A 22,388-nucleotide genomic window follows, 5' to 3' on the forward strand; every position below is an offset into this window, starting at 1 on the left:
TTACGCTAGCTTTGTGTGCAGATTTGTAAGCTCCATAGGTTGTTGAATAATATACACTAGCCTCAGAGAGTGTTTGAGAACGTTTACTTAATTGAGAAAATCCTGGAATGTTTTCATCAAAAACCTTAATTTATTTTCGACTGAAGAAAGAAAGAGGTGGACATCTTGGACGACGTGGGGTTGAGTAAATTATCAGCAAAAGTGAACTACTCCTTTTTGGTTGCATTAGACTACAAGATCGACATGTCCCATTAAGTTAATAAATAAAGTGTCCAAATGATTTGAAACAAGCACGCAAATTTTTTTTTTTATTCTAAGTCTCAGTTACTGAGATAAAGCAAAGTCCCCTTTCAGGCACATCAGTTCACTAGCCGGCCATCTTGAAAACGCTCTCGGCACCTTCTGGCAAGAATAGAAATAAAAAAAAGATCTACTTAAAAAATATACTATACTACATTTTAAATCAGTAATACACTCTGAATTGTATAGCATTGTTTGTATATTTTTTCCATATGCTCTAAATTTATGTTAAATAAACCGAAAATCTCTATTCATGAAATGTGTAAGTTTGAAATGATTATCCATAGAAAAAATAGATAATGAAAGATAACATAATGAAGATAACATAATGAAATAAAATGTTACTTAAGTGTACATGACTGTTTTTTTAACACACTTAAGTGCCCTTTGTAATATATTATCGAATTTTGCTTTAAAGTAGTCAATAATTGTATCCCTTAAAACTCATATTTGATCACAAAATGACACATTTAAACTTTTATTTTTCATGCCTTAAAAATAGCTTGCATTTCTTTGGTTCACCGCAGTTTTAAAGAGAAAATTCTCAGTAATGGTGTTGACTTTTTTTGCACATGGTTTGTCTTAAAACACATATAAACAACATTAAAGTACATTTTAAATGTTTTACTAATCTCGTATCATGATTAAAAGAAGTCCACTTATTTTGATGTGTTGACTAGCACACTAAAGCACATGTAAAGTACTTGATTATAATTTTAACAGTAGCGTTATTCAATGTTACATTTTAATTAGGGCCGGGCAACGATTAATCGCGATTAATCGCAGCCAAAATAAAAGTTTGTGTTTACATAATATATGTGTGTTTAGTGTGTATAATTATTTTGTATATATAAATACACACACGTGCATGTATATATTTAAGAAAAATGTGTTCTTAATATATCAAATATTTATTTATACACATAATATTAATTATATATATATATATATATATAAAAGGTATATACATGCAAATATTTCTTAAATATATACATGCATGTGTGTGTATTTATATATACAAAATAATTATACACCCCACACACACATATATTACGTAAACACAAACTTTTATTTTGGATGCGATTAATCGCGATTAATCGTTGCCCAGCCCTAATTTTAATGTAATATATTGTAAAATTGCAGCTTCATCAAAAAAAATGTGTAATATTTGCATATGACATAAAGTTTCAATAGAAATGACATTAATATAGATTTCAGTTTACCATAAATACTCGTCAGTATGACGTAGAGCACTTTACTCATATTTCAAATACAATAGAGGTTTATTAACAATAGAAGTTTAGGCAACACTTTATTTTAAAGTTTCCATACATGTACTTAGTAATAACAGTAAATTATGCATAATTACATTTAACTAACCCTCAACCAAATCCTAATCCTACCCTAACCCTATAGTAAGTACATGTAGTTGATTAATAGTACTCAGTACTTACATGTATAATTACACTATAACAATGACACCTTAAAATAAAGTGTTAGTTAAATTACAAATAAAGATGCACTTACATCAGGCACTAAATGCATTAAAAATCATTTTAAACTACAATACATCTTCATCGAATTGCGATTAAGTATCCGAAAGCATCACGCTAGTTGGGAAATGATGTTTTGAGTACTGAAAAGAGGACATCTACAGGTTGACCGATTGTAACCTGTTATGTATCCAGTACCTGAGGCTGAGATGCTAATCCAGTTGATTGCAGTGGCTGCCAGCTTAATTGGATTGTTCTTACAATCCGTCAGAGCAATGCACAAATACCTCTGACCTTCTCTGTCCTCTTTTAGCGCAGGATCCCAGGGCTTCTCCCTCTGGTTTTGCACTATAGTAACCCCACCAACATGGAAAGGAGCATCACACTATTTCTGAAATGGAAAGGTTTGGTCTCTAGGTAAAGTCTGGTTAGCAAATAAAGGCAGGGTGGTTTTGCTTGGTGCGCCTGATGTGCTGCGTGTCAGGAAGGAGAGATATTTCCCTGGCCACGAGGGACAAGGGTTACTTTGAGTCACGATCAAGTGTGCATGACGGAGAAATCAAAACAGAAATACAGGGAGGTATTGCTAAATGATATCATCACTGTTTCATTTCCACCACAACTTAAAGCCCCCATATCTACTTCAAGTGTGACGTCATTTCAAACAAAAGTTTTTGAAAGTGAACTTTCCGGAAAACATTCAAATCACTTGGCAAACACAAATTCCCATGACCTGTGGGGTTAGATGTAAGTTTGACCGGTAGTCAAATGAAGTGCCGACAAACATTCACATCCTACATAACCAAGTCATTTACAGCATCAGCAATGTACTTAACATTCATGTTCATTTTAGAGACGTCCACTGGTCCATGAACCACAATGAATGAAGTCGAATCATTATGATTTCAGCCGCATTATTTTTACCCCCCCAACAATTATCTAATGTATGACCGGCTCTATGACAGTAACTTCAAGCTTTATATGACTTTGTCTTATTCACCTAATTTTTAACAAAGGAGCAGAAACAGCCATTTTTAACTTATTTTTTGCATAGATGCAAACACAGTTGTGCTGCTTAATGTTGCAAAGTGGTATTTGTCATCATTAGATGTGAATTTATCAGTCTCATAAAGACACTGGCTTTTAGTGCAATTAGTTTTACCATTAAGTGCACTTTGATTTTTACCTGCAGCTAATAAATCGGACGAATCACATATTCATAGCAAATAGCTAACTTCTGCGTTGAAAAATAAGGTGGACAGACCTAAAACAAAATGGTTTATTAATTTTATGTAAGCAATAAGGTACGAGAGGCTGTGCTGTATCGTGAATAAGTAACAGCTGAAGGGAGTTGTTAGGCACGACGCGAAGCGGAGTAACCGTTACTTATTAACGATACAGCACTTGCCTCAAGTACCTTATTGCTTTTATAAAACGGTTGCCACACAATATTAAAGTAAAAAACAATGTATTAGTGCAACTTTCTTGAAGTAAATTCACTAAAAGCCTTCCTTCCGCTAGAAAAAATAGTCCCTGAGCGTGAACATCAACAATGTTCCAATGTGTAATATGCATGTAAGCTCAAATAAAAACAGCATAGACCCGCAGTGTTGCGCAGCGATCAATAGAACCGTTGGGTGAAGCGGTCACAGCCGTGTGTTACGCCGCCTTCACACTGGCAGTTGAAATCAGCTCCGATGCGGCTGCGAAACGACCATTCATTTCCTATGGAGATTCGCATGTGACCGCATGTGAATGGGTCCCGAAACGGGTCCGACCGAGTGCGGTGCGAAGAAAATCGTGTCCGTTGGTCATCCGGATGCGTTCAAAAATTTGAACTCTTGCGAAAAGCTACGGACGGTTCCTATCCGACAATTCCAGCGGAAGTTGACCGTTGCTATGGTACTGATAAACAAACCTGAATTATTAACTTTTAATAAAATAAATATTGATTTTATAACGATAAGTTGTGATGTCATTTTTTATTTTCATGACTTTCTAACGTTTATAAGGGCAGTTAATACAATTAAATTGAAGGTAGACATTGAACTATTGACCACTATATCACATTTTTTAGCCGACCTGACATGTCAACGTCCTGAGCAACTTTCCTCACGCAGCATAACCCTCATCAGAGAGATCATACAGAACTGACAGAATCAAACTTTAATCTCTCCGCCATTTTTGTTCTACCCGCGTCCGACGCTTTCACTGTGTAGTACGACGTCCGTTGGGAACGTATTGCGTATTACGGAGCTGATTTCAACTGCCAGCGTGAAGGCGGCGTTATCATGAATAAAGCACAGCTCTTGACCAATCAGAATCAAGGATTCGAACGAACCGTTTTATAAGACTATATAAAAACCTACCATATAAAAAAATGAAAACCTATAGAACCAAAACATACTGGCTACACAAACACAAATATCTTGTCATGGACTTGTGTCCATTTTGACTCGGAATTGACTCGTATTCTTATTCCCGAGTCCACTCGAGTCCCGTTCAAAATATGTCATGGTTATTACAGTGTGTTATTATTTCTTTAAATTGTTGTTTGATTGAAACGTCCAATGACTGCTGACTTTCTTGTGCGCAACTGCGCATGACTTGAGACTATAACGTTCGCGGCACACACGGTCAGATGTGATGTGGAGCCCCTACCTCAACTATTTATTGAAAATGTCTGCTTTATCATCCATAATTCAGTTTACATATAAGAGCCACACATAATTCGTGTGCAGTAATGTTTTGTAAAAAGAGCACTTACTGATTGTAATAATTGTTAGTCATAATTATAAGAAATTTACCTTTACACCACTATAGCCCCTTTTCCACCAAAGCATTTTGAGAGCCGGTTCGGAGCCGGTGCCTGCGCGCGAACCAGTTCTTTGTGTTTCGAAGAACCAGTTCGCAGCCGGGAGAACTGGTTCCAAAGCGGCACCAACTCTTTGCTGGACTAGAACCGTTCTTTTACCACGTCATGCTTACGTTGGGGGCTGGGGCGGTTTAGATGTGTTCTAAACATATTTTCTGACCATAATAAAGGATCGCAAAGCCAGGAGAAACTGCAGAAACACGCAAGTGTTTTTATTTTATTTTTTATTTGAAACATAAGCAAAGAAGAAAACAGTCACGATATATTATAGAACAAATAAAATGGAAAGAAAAAGACACAAGACAGGGGTACATAACTTATCAGAAAAGATTACATATCAAACGAAAAGATTAAAAGACTTACATATTTCAATTGTTTTTAAAGTTTTCTTGGTACACGAGTTAGAGATAATCCCAAAGCAATGTACTTGCAAGCGTTTCTAGCGACGTGCACAGTGACGTAACGACGTCGTTCCCTGGGCGCTCTAGTCAGTGGAAAAACAAACAGGTTGTGAACGGGTTCGCAAGTTGAACCAACTCCGAACCAACTTTGAACCAGCACCAGTTCCGAACCAGTTCTTTTTTCGGTGGAAAAGGGGTAAAAGTGGCCTTTTTACCATTACAGTGTACATGATTCCATGGTATATTTGGTTTACTGTTTGAGTATGGTGCCAATTTTATTGTTACCAATTTTACATATTAATGAAGATATCTTTCTATCTAAGTCTGGTTTGAGACCCAAACCTTAGGTTATCCAACCTCTCTGGTCTCGACTCGGACTCGACTCTCTTTGGTCTCGGTCTCGACTCGGACTCGAGTGAGATGGTCTCCACTACAACACTGCTTTGAAGTACTTATGAGTACCATGCAGATGCCAGAGAACATGTCAATCATTTAGTGCCTTGTATACGGAATATTACAGTACCCTACTTTTCACTGATTATAAGGAGATATGAAATATGGCAGTGCAGAACTTTGTATTGATCATGATCTATATGTACATGTTCATCTTTTCATGTGACCTGTTTGTCAAAGCTGAATCATGCTAGTATTGACGACAATTTACTGTAAGGTTATTTAGACATAACTCCTTATCTATTTGTCACAGTGCAGGTTCAATGGCTTCTTATCTATTACTTACAGCCCAGTGAAAGAAGTTTTGCTTGGGGCTGGGTGGGTGGAAAAGAGCTTGTTGAGTGCCTATTACTGTGCTATTGCCTAAACATCAGCTGATTTATTGCAATACTAATTACAACACTGATTCCCTTCCAGAGTAACAAGCAGCTATTTTGGCCTATGAAGGGAGATCTCATTGGGTAATTGAGCCAAAGCTATTAGGCCTCCTTTTTAAACACCTCACCTTAAGGCAGGTTTGCCCATGCCGCTCTTTCAGCGTGAAATCTAGGAAATCTAGAGACACCATAGAGTTCACTTTCTATTATATAGAGTTGATGCTATTTTCTGTGACATTTTCCACCCATACCGGAGGTTACTCAAGGCTGTGCGAGGTTCTTTAAATGCTATTAAAAAGATTGCACTATTAAATATTTATGACACAATCACTGGCAATGAATCCATAATGTTCAAATTATACCAATGTTTCCAAGGAGGCCCAATATTTAGAAAAAGGTGGGTCTTAGAAATCTGATGGCATCATCAAGATTCATCTATCAAGACATCTGCCAGGTCATACATCTAAGTATAGAAAAGTTTTTCTTTTTCTGATCTAGAAACATGTTTTTTGTGTTTTTGTTTAAAACATTCAAATAAACAAACAAATAATATTTAGAATATTTCATAATAAAGTGCTATTTTAGTGCACGGATCCCGGGAACACGTGATGTGTTATGCTACGTGATGAAGACAGGACAATCAGGAATAATCCACTAATGCTGCAACAGACACGTATGTTGTTTGTGCATTTCAAGTAAAAGCCTTTTTCAGTGATTGGACACGGAGTTGACAACTCATGGAAAAGGAAAGTGAGCAATCTACATCTAAACTATTCCGCCAAGTTATGCCTCTTCCACAAGCATCTCTCATCAGCAGCCTTATCTTCACAAGTGCACAGCTCACAGCAGAGGTTACTGGAGTTCACTGGCCGACAGTAACCGGCTGTGAGAGCGGAGCTGGGCTGCTGCTCTCTCTTTCCTCTCAGTATGGATTACAAAGATTTGTTAGACAGCTCAAAGGCCCGGTTTCGATGGCAATCAATTGATAATAAACAGCACGTCGCTCTCTATTGTTTTTCAGTAAAAAAATCAAATCAAAACAACCTAGAAGCTGCTGATAACATGTCAGATGGACTGGCTTTAAGTCAACATGAAATCAAAACGTCCCTACTGTATGTCATTTCCTACACATATTTAAGATGTAACTGATTCACCGTTTGATTATCCCACATATACTATGTTCAAACAGTTAGTACTATTATTAATTCTGTGGTATGTAGCATAGACTGTGTGAATTTGCAGTATGAATTGAATATTAAAATGAGCAGAGCAGAGCAAAATACATCAGGGCTGCAACAACTTTAATCGATACAATCGATTATTATCGACGATGAAAATAACTGATAATGAATTTGACTCGGAAACCATCAGCCAGTCACATAGCGTTATAGTAGCGAATTTTCCATGTTGTCTGAAACATGAGAATACTTTATATTTATAAGCGCTTTAAACAAAGCATTTAAGTAAATTTTTTAAGTGTTCTGCCAAATAACAATATTTGATGGACCACATTATATGAAAACAATAATAATATGGAAGTCAATGGGGTTCATCAACTGTTTGGTTAACCAAAATATCTTTTGTGTTCAGCAGAAGAAAGAAGTTTGGAACAACATGTGGGTGAGAAAATGATGACAGCATTTTCATTTTTGGGTGAACTAACCTTTAAAGAAGATTTAAACTTTCAATTTGCAGCCATTGGAATCTTTCTCATTTAAAAAAGCGTATATTTTATATGTATAATTATATTTCAGGGCACGACTTATTTTATCATATTGAATGAATTCATTTTTATCAACCAAGTTAGCAGCATCAAATGAAAAAGCAGCGACAGATGCCAGAGGATCTGTTGATCCCGAGGCTTTGAAAGCTGCAAAAACACCTGGATTATATCAGTCCTGTCCACTTCTTCTCCATATCTCCGCTCTGTGACATCATGGTACTATCCCTGAGCATTTCATGGCTGTGCCCGGAGGTTTGCTAGTTCAATCCATTTGCTGCCTGTGTCTGACGTTGAGTGCACAAGTCAGAGCTGTGTGTTGAGATTTCTGTTGTTTTTGGAGAAAGCGAAAAAAAGCAGATGCTATCTAAGAGGATCGGACCAATGACATTGTATAAAAAAGGATGATCCATGATAGGTGCTCTTTAAGCAGCAGGTCAGATGTTGTGAGTTGATTCTCAGAGCAAATGTGTTAATTTCCCTGACTAAGCGTTGGGAAACACACAATTAATAAAAATATGAATTCAATTTTCAGTGGTTTTCGAACTGGGGTCCATGGACCCTTCGGAGGGAGGCAAAGATTTGAGAAAATAAGTGTTTACCAAATTCGACATTATTGTTTTATTGTGCTTTCTAAAGACTGTTCAGATTTATTTTGAGTTCAATAAATCAATCAATTATTATTTACTTAATGGCAGTGGCTGTAAGTGTGAATGCTGAAACAGGCCCAGATATTTTGGCTACAATTAGCCGCACTTAAGGCCTGATTTACTAACAGCTGACACCAGCGCAAACCCTCTTTGGGCCTTAAACAACTATGGTCAGGGTTTACTAAAGACAAATTAGCGCTGAAAAGCCGTGGACAGCGAATTTAGCTGAACTTAATGCATATGCATTCGTAGAAGTTTCCCTTTCAGACACAAAATTATGGGAGTGCAGTATTTAAATTAATCACGCAAGGTGATTTACTAGGGTTTGGGGTCATCAATTTACAGCTGTTTGCGTCATTATCTACCGCCCAAAAATAGCATGTCTTAAACCAAACGCTAACTGGTAGATTACGTTGGTCATTACTGAAATGATCCAGTGTTCTTTAAAGTCCAGTACAGATCGCGCGTTGAACTTTCCACTCTCATTGTCACGGTGCGGGTGCAGGCAGAAGAGGACAAGGAGTCAGGATGACAATACAACAATATTTAATCTAAATTCAGGACGGAAGACAGGTTACAGGACCACGCAGGGTAACATTCAACATTGACCGACAATAACTGAATGAAACAGAGGGAACTAAATACAGGGAGGAATCAAACATAACGATGTGAAGACAGGTGATACTGATGAACAAGACGAGGAACAGGTGGCTGATGAGGGAGTGAGTTCAGGAGTGGAGACAAGAGGATCCTGGGAAGTGTAGTGCTGATGACAAGACTGGACGGTGCAGACGAAGACTGTGACACTCATAGGCGCTATTTTAGAAATGGTGCTCTTGCTAATTTGCTCTGTTTTTTTTTTTTTTACTCTTTATTTTGCATTTTTATTCTTTTATTACAACACAACATACAAAGACAAAGAACAAGGGGCACTATATATTATATAATAACAGAATAAAGTATTACAATTAAAGTGTTAGAATTGTTCCACTTCTTTATATGCAAGCCATTTTTCCCAATGCTTATTATATATGTGACCTTGGATTCGTAGAAAATATGTCATTTTCTCCATTGAGTGTATCTCCTCCACTATTTCTTTCCATTGCTCAATACGGGGTGGGTCGATCTTTAGCCAAGACCGAGTGATAGCCTTTTTACATGCAATCATTAGAATTTTAAAAAGATAAATGTCATCTTTTTGGACCGCCTCACCGGGTAGTAGACCTAACAAGAAGATCTTGGGATCTCTAGGGATGACATAACCCATTATACTCCCAGTAATTAGAAAGATACTGTCCCAGAATTGTTCTAACTTTGAGCATGTCCAAAATATATGAGAGTGATTGGCGATCCAATGCCCACACTGTCGCCAGCATTGCTGTTGTTCACCCCTTAGTTTATTAATAATATGAGGTGTAATGAAAAATCTGACCAGATTCTTCCACCCAAATTCCCTCCATCTTTTCGAGCTAGTAGACGTCTGTTGTGTCACGCACATCGAACGCCAATCACCCTCTGACACTTCCGTACACAGCTCCTTTTCCCATTTTGACTTAATATATAAGGTATTATTTCCATTTAGTTTCTGCAGAGCTTTATACAATTTAGAGACAGTTTTGCTTGGTTGGAGCTTATAAGCGTTAATAAAAACTTGAACAATGTCATTGCCTTCAGGAGAAATACCCACTCTTATTTCACTGTTATAGAAATGTCTCACTTGGAAATATTTGAATAGGTCCCTGTTCTCCAGATTATATTGTCTCTTGAGTTGTTCGAATGTCTTAAAGGTATTGCCATCTACAAACTGGCACAGGGCCATAATACCTTGATCTTTCCAACTCAAGAATGAGGAATCTATTTCACCTAGTCGAAAACTCGGGTTGCAGGAGGGCCAGATCAATAGTTTAATATCATTAGCCAATTTGTATTTATTTACAACCTCTTTCCAAATTAAAAGTGTATCTTCAACTATACGATTCCCATCTTTGTTTGTGATAACTTTACCTCCCAGACGGGATTGAGGTTGGCTTTGACCCTGGGTTAGTTCAATCAGTCTCCATCGAGCCTCGATTTCTGGGGAACACCAGTAGACCATATATCTCATTTGAGATGCGTAGTAGTATTCCTTCAGATTTGGAAGAGCTAGACCGCCATGATCTTTATCAATCTGAAGTGTTCTAAATTTGATCCTTGGTCTAGCCCCTGCCCAAATAAATCGTGATATTAACCGGTCCCAAGCGTGAAAGTGTGAGTCAGAAATCCTGATAGGCAACGACAAGAAAAGATACAAAAATCTGGGGAGCAGGTTCATCTTCACCACTTCCAATCTAGAATTGAAGTCTAGTATCAGCATTGTCCAGCGCTTCATATCTTTTTGTATTGAGTCAATAACTTTCTCAAAATTCAAACTGAACAAATCATCTAGATCTTGAGAGATAAACACACCTAGATACTTTAACTTTTTAGCTTCCCAATTAAGTTTATAATTGTGCCGTATGGATTTACTGGGGGAGTAGTTAATGGTCAGGACTTGTGTTTTGGTAATGTTTAGGTTATATCCAGACATCTGACCAAACTCTGTCAGAGTTCTCATAAGTTTAGGGAGGCTTGCCTCTGGGTTTTGGAGATAGGCGATAACATCATCTGCAAAAAGTCCAATTATATGTTCAGTACTTGCAATAGTAATGCCTTTAAGCTCTTCATTTTGCCTAATAGCCTGTGCCAAGGGCTCTATGAATAATGCGAAGAGCGCTGGACTGAGGCAACAGCCTTGTCGAGTACCTCTAAACAGTTGAAAGCTATCAGTTAGGTGGCCATTAATTTTTACCCTGGCCATCGGTCTGTCATACAGTGACTGAATACATCTAATAAATTGATCATTAAAGCCAAAACGCTCGAGTACCTTATATAAAAAGGGCCAGCTGACCCGATCAAAGGCTTTCTCCGCGTCGAGGCTGACTAAAGCCAAACTCAGTTGTTGTTTCTTGGCTTGGTCTATGACATGCAATGTTCGTCTTATACTGTCGTGAGTTTGACGGCCTTTAATGAATCCTGTTTGGTCCTCATGAATCAAGTCAATAAGATAATTCTCCATTCTCTTAGAGATTATAGAGGTAAAGAGTTTGTAATCGACATTCAGTATTGAGATCGGACGATATGACTCACAATATTCTATATTTTTTCCTTCCTTAGGAAGTACAGATATTACCGCCTCTCTCCATGATGGTGGTATCTCTGCTCTACTCAGAGACCAATTAAAAGACTCCAGCAAAACAGGAGCAAGCTCCTCCTTGAAAATCTTGTACCACTCATTTGAAAACCCATCGCTACCCGGGCATTTGTTAGTTTTAAGATTTCCAATAGCTGCGTCCAATTCTTTTCGAGTGATAGGGGTAGTTAATGCGCCATTTTGTATCAGTCCTAGGGAAGGCAGGTCTAAACCTCTCAAATACTGTGTGATAACACTTTCATTTACTGGTTTTGATGGTGTGTATAATGTTTGATAATAATTTTCAAAGATTTTATGAACTTGATTGATATCATAAGTCAAACTATCAGTTAAAGGGTCTCTAATTTTGGTAATGGAGTGCTTCAGTTGCTGCTTACGGAGGCGCCTTGCTAGAATTCTTGTGGCTTTTGAACCAGATTCGTAAAAGGTCTGTTTTGAAAATCGTAATTTTTTCTCAATCTCCTCGTGTATCATATCATTTATATTATTTTTAATAACTATTATTTGTTTGGTCAAATCTTGATCATTAGTACTTTCTTGCTGTTTTAGTTCTAAACTCCTAAGTGTCTTTTCCAACTCATCATATTTTAATCGTTTTATCTTCTTCAAGTAGGCAGTTTTTGAAATGAGTCTGCCTCTCATTACTGCTTTAACTGTATCCCAAACCAGAGCTGGATTTACCTGACCATTGTTATTATCCTCTATGCATTCTACTAATTCCTTCTTAATGTCATTCCTTGTGGTTTCATTGTTGAGAACGCTTATATTTAAGCGCCATAAAGTTGTTTTTGGTTGGTTAGATAAATTAATAGACAGATAAACAATATTGTGATCAGATATATCAGAAGTTCCAATTTTGCATTCCTTCACTCTAAACCTGTCAATGGTATTCATTAAAAAGAAGTCAATCCTGGAGTGAACTTTATGTGTGAGAGAATAATGGGTAAAATCTCTCTCTTTAATGTGAAAATCCCTCCAGACATCAAACATACCCGTCTCTCTAATTAAAATATTAAGATCTTTTGACCTGCCAGTTTTTTGTTTTTTGGAGCTGGTTGTATCCATGGTAAAATTTAGAATTGTATTCCAATCTCCAGCACAAACTAGAATCCCCTCACTTACTGAGATTATTGTATCAAAAAACAGTTTAAAAACATTCCTGTCACTTTCCGGTGGGACGTATATGTTAGCGAACGTAACTACAACATTATCAATTCTACCTTTTATAATAATAAACCTGCCTTCTTTATCAACCTTTTCAGAGATTAATTCAAAGTTTAAAGAGTTGGAAATGAGAGTAGCCACCCCTCTTTTCCTACTATTTTTACACCAGCTATGAAATGTATTAGAGTACCCAAATGTTTTAAACTTATCATGTTCTTGCTTAGACATATGCGTCTCCTGTAGAAAAGCTACTTGTGTCCCATCTCTTCTCAATTTAGCTAGCACCCTTTTTCTTTTCACTGGATTACTCAAGCCATTTACATTTAAAGAAGCAATTTTTAAATCGTACGACATTGATTATAATAACAAAAACACTTACATGGTTTAGCGGCCCCTAAAAACACACATTGAACAAAAACAAAAAAGAACCTTAATGAACTGACTTCCAAACGGAAAGAGGATCCTTCCTCCTCCCCTGTAACCCTGTTGGCAGGTTGAGGGTTAAGCCTCTCTGGATGAGAGGGCCCGAAAAAGACGGAAGATGTGTCTGAAAACACGTCCATCTTATTAGTCCAACGTAGACGATAAAGAGTGGCCTCTCCCACATATTATATAATCAGGTCCTGGCCTTAAAAAACAATAACAAAAAAACATCGCATTGTAACATGATGCCCTGCGCCTTATTAATCCGACTGATACCTCTGGAATTCTTGCAATTTAGCCTTCGCTCTGAGCGCCACCGCGGGTCCGCTGCTGCACGCCGGCTGCCAACCCAATAGCTCCCGAAGACGAGACTCCGCGCTGGACCCTCCGTCGCCTGTAACCGGCTCCTCCACTTGAAATCCGCGCCTCTTTAGCTCCTTATAGGCTTCTCGAGCGCTGGAGTATGTGCGCACGCCAGACTCCCAGTGGATCCTCATATTAGTGAAAGGCGTTTGGAAACGTATGCCTTTGTCCTTGAGTATTTTTTTAATTGCGTTGTATTCTTTGCGCCTCTTAACAATCTCGGGTGCATAGTCATGGTCGAAGTGAATAGATGCGGAGCCCACCTGAATCTTGCCTTTTTTCCACACTTCCCTCAAGATCATTTCTTTCGTAGAAAACTCCAGAAAATTAACAATTAAAGCTCTCGGTGAAGCTCCGGGAGGGGGTTTACTTGCAAGAGCCCGGTGTGCGCGCTGTATTTTAAGGTTAAAGTCCTCCGGTAGTTGTAGCTGGCTCTGCAAAAGCTTCTCAATAAACTGCGTTACAGAGACCCCCTCTTGACCTTCTGGTACCCCAAAAACACGTATGTTATTTCTTCTGGATCGTGATTCTAAGTCAAGCACTTTGATCTGAAGTTTCCTCTGCTGTTCGAGGCAGGTGCAAAGCGCCTCAGTCGCCTCCTCTGCCCAGCTCTCCACCTGGTTCACGCAGGCCTCCGCCTCATCCATGTGCTGTGAAAGGCCTTGTACGTCGGTTGCAATAATATCCAGTTTACCGTTGATTTCTTGCCCCAATTGGCCGATATCCAGTTTGAGCTTTGCATTGTCTCCTTGTAAATCGGATTTTAAGTCCTCTATTGCCTTAAGTACCTCAGCGATGTCCATGCTTTTCCCGGGGCTCCCCGTTCCCGCGCCAGCCATGACGTCGCTAGCTTGGTCCGGTTGGGTATTAGCTTTTGCGGCTGAGGCACCTTTATTATGAGCTTTGGGCATTTTTATCGATCTATTTTTGACCTAGTATGCTTCTTCTCCCTCTTATGAATTATTTTGTAATAAATAACAAACAGAATAGCGAGTTCAAACGGGATTTTCGAGGTTAGAGTGGGAGAGAGGTTTCAATGCGACCGACTACTCCATGAGCACACGCGGAAGTCCTAATTTGCTCTGTTTAGTAAATCTGACCCTAAGGCTGCATTTACATTACATGGTTCAAGTGATCCAATCCAATTTTTTCCTCCCATGTGGCACAGATTGGATGTGACCCATCAATGTGTAAGCAGGAAACAGGTACATGGACTCTGATGTTCTCAGAATGGTTTCAGATCTCATTCGTATGTGGAAATAAATCTAAATGAACAGGATACATGCATTTCGTCTGCATGTAAGCGGACAGATCGGATATTTCCTCGTCAATGCGAGTCGTACGTCATTGAAAAAAGCGAAGGAGGCGAATGAAATCAAGTCAGGTGGAAACCAACCAACCGCGATAACATGACTCTTTCCAATGGCTCAATCGAGGACTAAGCATCAATCCAATGTTTTGCCGACCTTTAGAAAAGCAAAACTTATCATTGCATCTGCGTTCATTGCAAATCATGCCGTTTTTACTTCCTTTTTGGCCCAAGCTTTTCCAGGTCAATATGTCTACCTTGTGTTGTTTCACCAAGTGTATACTGTAAATGCAGATACCGGAAATGGGTCACTTTTAAAAGAAAATGTAAGCTGGTCATCAAAAAAAAAAAAAAAAAAAAAAACTTTCTCTTTGCTCTGAGAAAGATTTGTGACAAGAAAAACACCTTTATATCTGCAAACAGCATTAGGGCCAATGGTTAAGCTATTCATTCTTCTTAGCAGACGGGCTGGGTAACAATGAGCAGCAAATGAGCACATCCAAAAATACCTCTGAGCTTTAGGGGAAATATGTGAAAAATACAACCTGACAAGTGACAAAAAACAAAACAAAAAAGTAGTAAAAAAAAAGATAGATTGTAGGATGAAAAAACTCTGCCGTCTGTGCTGGCTTGGGTCACCGACCTGGGTCAACATATTGTGTTGAACATGGAACAATTCCTGTCAGAAAATGTAGTCTTACCATATCCCTAACCCTATTCATAACTTATCCCTAAAATCAGAGGGGAATGATAGGTGAATAACACTGATGTAGAACATAACTATGGAAGCTTGTTTCAGTCACTGAAAAAAAAAAAAATAATAATTGAGACTTTTTATCTCACAATTGCGAGATTTAAAGTCAGAATTGTGAGAAATTAAGTCGCAATTGCGAGATATAAAGTCGCAATTCGGAGAAATAAAGTCGCAATTGTGAGAAAAAAAGACAGAATTGAGACTTTTTATCTTACAATTCTGACACATAATTGCAAGTATATATCTCGAAATTTTGACATCTTTTCTCAGAATTGTGAGATATAAACTCGCAATTGCGAGTTATCAGGCCAATTCTTAGAGAAAAAAGACTAACTTTTTTCCCCTCAGAATAGTTTATATCTCGCAATTCTGACATTACAACACCCAATTGCAACTTTGTATCCTGCAATTCTGACTTTATATCTCACAATTCTGACTTTATATCTCGCAATTCTGACTTTATATCTCGCAATTCTGACTTTATATCACGCAATTCTGACTTTATATCTCACAATTCTGACTTTATATCTCACAATTCTGACTTTATATCTCGCAATTCTGACTTTATATCTCACAATTCTGACTTTATATCTCGCAATTCTGACTTTATATCTCGCAATTCTGACTTTATATCTCGCAATTCTGACTTTATATCTCGCAATTCTGAGTTTACAACATGCAATTTCAACTTTATATAATGCATTTCTGACTTTATATCTTGCAATTCTGACTTTATATCTCACAATTCTGACTTTATATCTCGCAATTCTGACTTTATATCTCGCAATTCTGACTTTATATCTCGCAATTCTGACTTTATATCTCGCAATTCTGACTTTATATCTCGCAATTCTGACTTTATATCTCGCAATTCTGAGTTTACAACATGCAATTTCAACTTTATATAATGCATTTCTGACTTTATATCTTGCAATTCTGACTTTATATCTCGCAATTCTGACTTTATATCTCGCAATTCTGACTTTTTATCACGCAATTCTGACTTTATATCTCGCAATTCTGACTTTACAACATGCAATTTCAACTTTATATAATGCATTTCTGACTTTATATCTTGCAATTCTGACTTTATATCTTGCAATTCTGACTTTATATCTCGCAATTCTGATTTTTTATCTCACAATTCTGACTTTTTATCTCGCAATTCTGACTTTATATCTCGCAATTCTGACTTTACAACATGCAATTTCAACTTTATATAATGCATTTCTGACTTTATATCTTGCAATTCTGACTTTATATCTCGCAATTCTGACTTTATATCTCGCAATTCTGATTTTTTATCTCACAATTCTGACTTTTTATCTCACAATTCTGACTTTGCAACATGCAATTTCGACTTGATATCATGCATTTCTGACTTTAATAATAATAATAATTCATTACATTTATATAGCGCTTTTCTCGGCACTCAAAGCACTTTACATAGAGGGGGGGATCTCCTCAACCACCACCAGTGTGCAGCATCCACCTGGATGATGCGACGGCAGCCATAGTGCGCCAGAACGCTCACCACACACCAGCTTACTGGTGGAGAGGAGACAGTGATGAAGCCAATTGGTATATATATGGGGATGATTAGGAGGCCATGATGGACAGAGGCCAGTGGGTAAATTTGGCCAGGATGCCGGGGTTACACCCTTACTCTTTCGAAAGACATCCTGGGATTTTTAATGACCATAGAGAGTCAGGACCTCGGTTTAACGTCTCATGACTTTATATCTCACAATTCTGACTTTATATCTCACAATTCTGACTATAACACGTATTAGCGACTTTATATATCGCAATATTGACTTTATAAAACGCAATAGCAACTTTATATCATGCAATTCTGACTTTACATCTCGCAATTCTGACTTTATATCTCGCAATTCTGACTTTATATCTTGCAATTCTGACTTTACAACATGCAATTTCGACTTGATATCACATTTCTGACTTTATATCACGCAATTCTGACTTTATAACACGCAATTCTGACTTTATATCTCGCAATTCTGACTTTATATCACGCAATTCTGACTTTATATCTCGCAATTCTGACTTTATATCTCGCAATTCTGACTTTATATCTCGCAATTCTGACTTTATAACACGCAATTCTGACTTTATATCTCGCAATTCTGACTTTATATCTCGCAATTCTGACTTTATATCTCGCAATTCTGACTTTATATCTCACAATTCTGACTTTATATCTCGCAATTCTGACTTTATATCTCGCAATTCTGACTTTATATCTCGTAATTCTGACTTTATATCACGCAATTCTGACTTTATATCACGCAATTCTGACTTTATATCTCGCAATTCTGACTTTATATCTCGTAATTCTGACTTTATATCTCGCAATTCTGACTTTATATCACGCAATTCTGACTTTATATCACGCAATTCTGACTTTATATCTCGCAATTCTGACTTTATATCTCGTAATTCTGACTTTATATCTCGCAATTCTGTCAGAATTCTGACTTTACAACATGCAATTTCGACTTGATATCATGCATTTCTGACTTTAAATCTCGCAATTCTGACTTTATAACACGCAATTGCGACTTTATATCACACAGTTCTGACTTTATATCTCGCAATTCTGACTATATCTCGCAATTCTGACTTTACAACATGCAATTTTGACTTGATCATGCATTTTGGACTTTATATCACGCAATTCTGACTTTATATCTCGTAATTCTGACTTTATATCTTGCAATTCTGTCAGAATTCTGACTTTACAACATGCAATTTCGACTTGATATCATGCATTTCTGACTTTAAATCTCGCAATTCTGACTTTATAACACGCAATTGCGACTTTATATCACCCAGTTCTGACTTTATATCTCGCAATTCTGACTTTACAACACGCAATTCTAAGAAATAAAGTCAGAATTGCGAGATAAAAAGTTGCAATTACCTTTTTATTTTTTCATTCTGTGACAGAAACAAGCTTCCATACATAACCCTGGTAAGCCTAAACTTGACATAAACTGTTAGCTTGTTCCTCAAATCTGATTGGTCAATTGGAATATTGTTTCAGAGATGTTGATCCAGGAACATGTTGTACTTGGTGAAATCATGTTCAGAGTATTCTACCAGTGACAAAACTGCTGCAAATGAACATTTGCTGTATCCAAGACCTTTAAAATCTAATTACAATCCAGATGGTGAGCCTAATGAAGACATCACTGTCCATCAAAATAACACACTTTTAAGGTGAACATAAAAATAAAATAAAAGAGCAGAGCCAAGGCACAGCAGACAGCTGGGCTGTTAAGTCAACCGTAGTGCTTAATGAATTCGCTTCAGAGGATAACATCCTCAGACATTCTCAGATATATCCACCGAAAAGGACATTTTGGGAAAAAAAAATGAAATAAAATGAAACCACTCTTGGCTAATCCATTCAACATCCTACACTCTCCATATCACTTGACAATTCATTTGCACTGCCTTGCCAAGCTGTATCCAAAACAAACATTTCCCTTTAAAATCAATCCAATTCCCAGAACATTTCCAATAGAAACCAACAAATCCCCTTGCAGGAAATTAAATTAAAACATATAGCAAGATGAGTTGACTTTTCATTCAAATTAGTTTGTAGTCTGCTTTTAAAACATATGATAGACTTACATTTGTGTGAATCAGTTTAAACAAGTATTAATATTCCCACTATCCTACGAAAGATGGATTTTGCATCATTTGTTTATTTTCTACAATTAAATATTTAACAGAGTGCACAAAGACAAATATGTGAGTCCCTATGGTTGTGAAAAAGAACCTTAGCTTACATACAATAATATGCAATAATCCATTTTAAAAGAATGTGAGTTTTCAGACACTTAATTGCACGTTAATTGTAATTAAATGGAAATGTATTTGTTTATGCAACGTTTAAATTGATAGTGAATGCAATTACCTGAATTTTATCGTGATTTTGGTCAATTAAAACATACAGTATCATCATTTATTTTAATACTCGTAAGTCATGTGTCACACTTGTAATGATGAAGTTGCAATTGAGCAAATTAATATTTACTAAAGGATATTATGTGAAATTGATAACATAATTTACTTTGGTACTTTAGTTATTTAACACAATAAAGTGTATGGTAAATCACAACCTTACCTTTAAATGATATTTAAAGTGTTTTGAAGCTTGAAGGCCAAACATTACCTTTTTTCCTCCACCATGGTCCTTCAGGAACCGAGTACGAGAGATCTTTGAATTCGATGTTGACTGCGGGTCTGCGGGGGAGATATGAAAATCGCTGGGCCTCGGTCAGATTGTTCTCAACTTTTTTCAGGTGTCCGTGCAACAGTGGTGTTTGCTGACTGTCGACGGGCTTGGATATCATTTCATCAATGGACACACACACGGTTCTAGGGTCAAGCATGAGATCCGGAGGTCCGTTGGTATTCTGAGGATGGAGTAAGAGAACGGTTATGTAATACACTGCAGCCTTGAGGGAAAAGACATGAGGATTTTGCCCTTAGGACTCAAAATGTTCAAAAGTCATCAAGGATTAAATGAACGAGTGTAAGAAGCCTCTATTAACACCCACACAAACGCACACACGTTGGGTTTCCATGTTTTATGGGGACATAATTATTTTTAGACTGTAAACTGTATATTCTCTCACATTACACTAACCCTAACCCAAAATCTACCCAACAACCAAGACTTTCTACATTTTTACTTTTTCAAACAACTTTGCTTAGTATGATTTTTAAGTTTGGAAAAAATGTTTGCACACGGTCAAAATTTATTGGTATTACTATACTTGTGCCCATAACATAGGGAATAACAGGAACACAAACACACACTATAGCAAAATAGCAATGTCTTTTGTAAACAATGATATATTCATGGTATATTTCAAAGTAAGTACATTGGTATAGTATACATAGCACAAAATAAAAGTTCATCAGAAATGCACACGAAATATAAAGAGAGACAACCTTAATCTCTCTCTCTCTCTCTCTCTCTACACAAGGCAGATGAGGTTACTATCGGACAAAGCTTATTCTAAGCTCGGAGAAAAAACAAAAAAACGGTGATGGCTAAATGCGAGTTTAATGCAGTAATGTGTTCCTCCATATTAAGACTGTATGATGTAATATAAAGGGGTATTAAAACATCATCATTACATACGAAATTTTAAGAATTTATCACATTAGTGCCGGCACTATGTTTTTTTATATTTAGATATATTTACATTCAATTTTTAGCAACTGATCATGCATTAGAAACATCTTTGCAACAGCAATGTTATGCAGTCTGTGACACCAGGACAGTCATGTGAAGATCTGACAGATCTGTGCCTGGAGTCAGCGAGGGTTACTCGGGTTCACTCGGGATATACACATCAATCAAGCATGTTTTAACCATACAGTTTATTTTACGCAGCTAAATGTGTTAAAGTATTAAATGGTTCAATTAAAAATTACACACACACACACATATATATATATATATATATATATATATATATATACACATACATATATAAATATACACATATATATACATACATATATACATATAGGCTATATAAGCTATATAAATACACACACACACATAGTTAGATAAATAGATATCAATGAGATAAAACAATCTTACCATTATGATGGAGTTGGTCACTGCAGTATTGTTGACTGAAAAGGCAGCCATAAGACATGCCATTCCTTTAAAATGTGCAGCAACTAAATCCGCTTCTGGCCAATGCAGTGAGATCTTGCATTTGTTTGGTCCTCAGCCTCTCCTCTGAGTCTTCCTCCTCGCGATGTTATTGTTTACACGAGCAGCACCTGCGCGCGGTGTTCGGAAGGTGACGTCACTATAACCGTGCGGGCAGGACAGACACACACACACACACACACACACACACACACACACACACCACGGGACGCGTTTTTGCGATGAAAGGGAACACACGACAAAGGAAAATATCAGAGGTCTCAAGGTGCGTTTTAAAAAGCGGAATTGTATTCGTCGAGACGCAAACGGAACGGACGCTAAATAGAACGCAATCAATGTAGTTAGTAACCTATGGTATTTAGTATGTATTTGTGTGTGTATATAGGCTGTCAATTGTTGAACTTTTCATTTTACTAATGCAGAGTGCACCAAGAACAGTTTTAAGGCACATGAACACCCTCTGGTGGCTTCTCACTGAAAAAGAGAGAGAAGTGAACAGACATCATCATCATCATTTTATGCCCATTTCATATATAAAAAAGCTGGGTATGTTGGGTATGGTTCTTTACCCACTAGTTTTGAAACCAGTGTGTGAGTATGTGTGAATGGGTTGTGTATGTGTAGAGAGAAAGGGTCCTGGTCACAAGGTCCTGCATGTGAGCTGCAACTGCCACGGATTGTGGGTCCTGAATAGTAGATTTCTGCTGACACCGTTTCTGGCCGTACACAGTTGCACAACTACCTGTTTTTCCAACTACCTGTTTTCCAATGAGTTTCCACTGCAGAGACATACACATAACAAGTGTTAACTGAGGTCACTCAACATAGCTAGACTGTTTTTAATTTAACAATAATATTTATATCAGCATTGATTCTGGTCAGGTCTTAGCGTAAAATGGCGTATTAAGCTTCCCAGGCCAGTAGTTGGCGATGTAACTTTGCAAAGATTAAGGGAACACTAATGGTCGTTCATTTACACGACAACAGCGTTTTAGGGGCCTGAAAACAAAGACTTTTGAAAACTGTTTTTTTTTTAGCACGATAGGCTACTGTTATCATCTCCACTACTGTTTTTTTTTTTTTAATAATAATAAAAAATGCATATTTGTGAAAATGGTCATGTCAACATGCAGTGCCGAAGTTATGACG

At 37.3% G+C, this 22,388-nt stretch overlaps 1 protein-coding gene across 1 annotated transcript in view; it reads right to left on the reverse strand.

Annotated features, from left to right (window-relative positions):
- Window positions 1-21,520, reverse strand: part of abcg1 (ATP binding cassette subfamily G member 1) — a 35,919-nt gene extending 14,399 nt beyond the window's left edge. The window contains exons 1-2 of the mRNA XM_039660151.2: window positions 21,162-21,520; window positions 19,716-19,959 (exon numbers count right to left, since the gene is read on the reverse strand). Coding sequence (XP_039516085.1) covers window positions 19,716-19,959; window positions 21,162-21,224 — 307 coding nt within the window. The 5' untranslated portion in view covers window positions 21,225-21,520. The remainder of the gene's footprint in view (window positions 1-19,715; window positions 19,960-21,161) is intronic.
- Window positions 21,521-22,388: the final 868 nt, after the last annotated feature.

The sequence above is a fragment of the Pimephales promelas genome, chromosome 16 (genome assembly GCF_988280905.1).
Source record: "Pimephales promelas chromosome 16, fPimPro1.hap1.1, whole genome shotgun sequence".
NCBI lineage: Eukaryota > Metazoa > Chordata > Actinopteri > Cypriniformes > Leuciscidae > Pimephales > Pimephales promelas.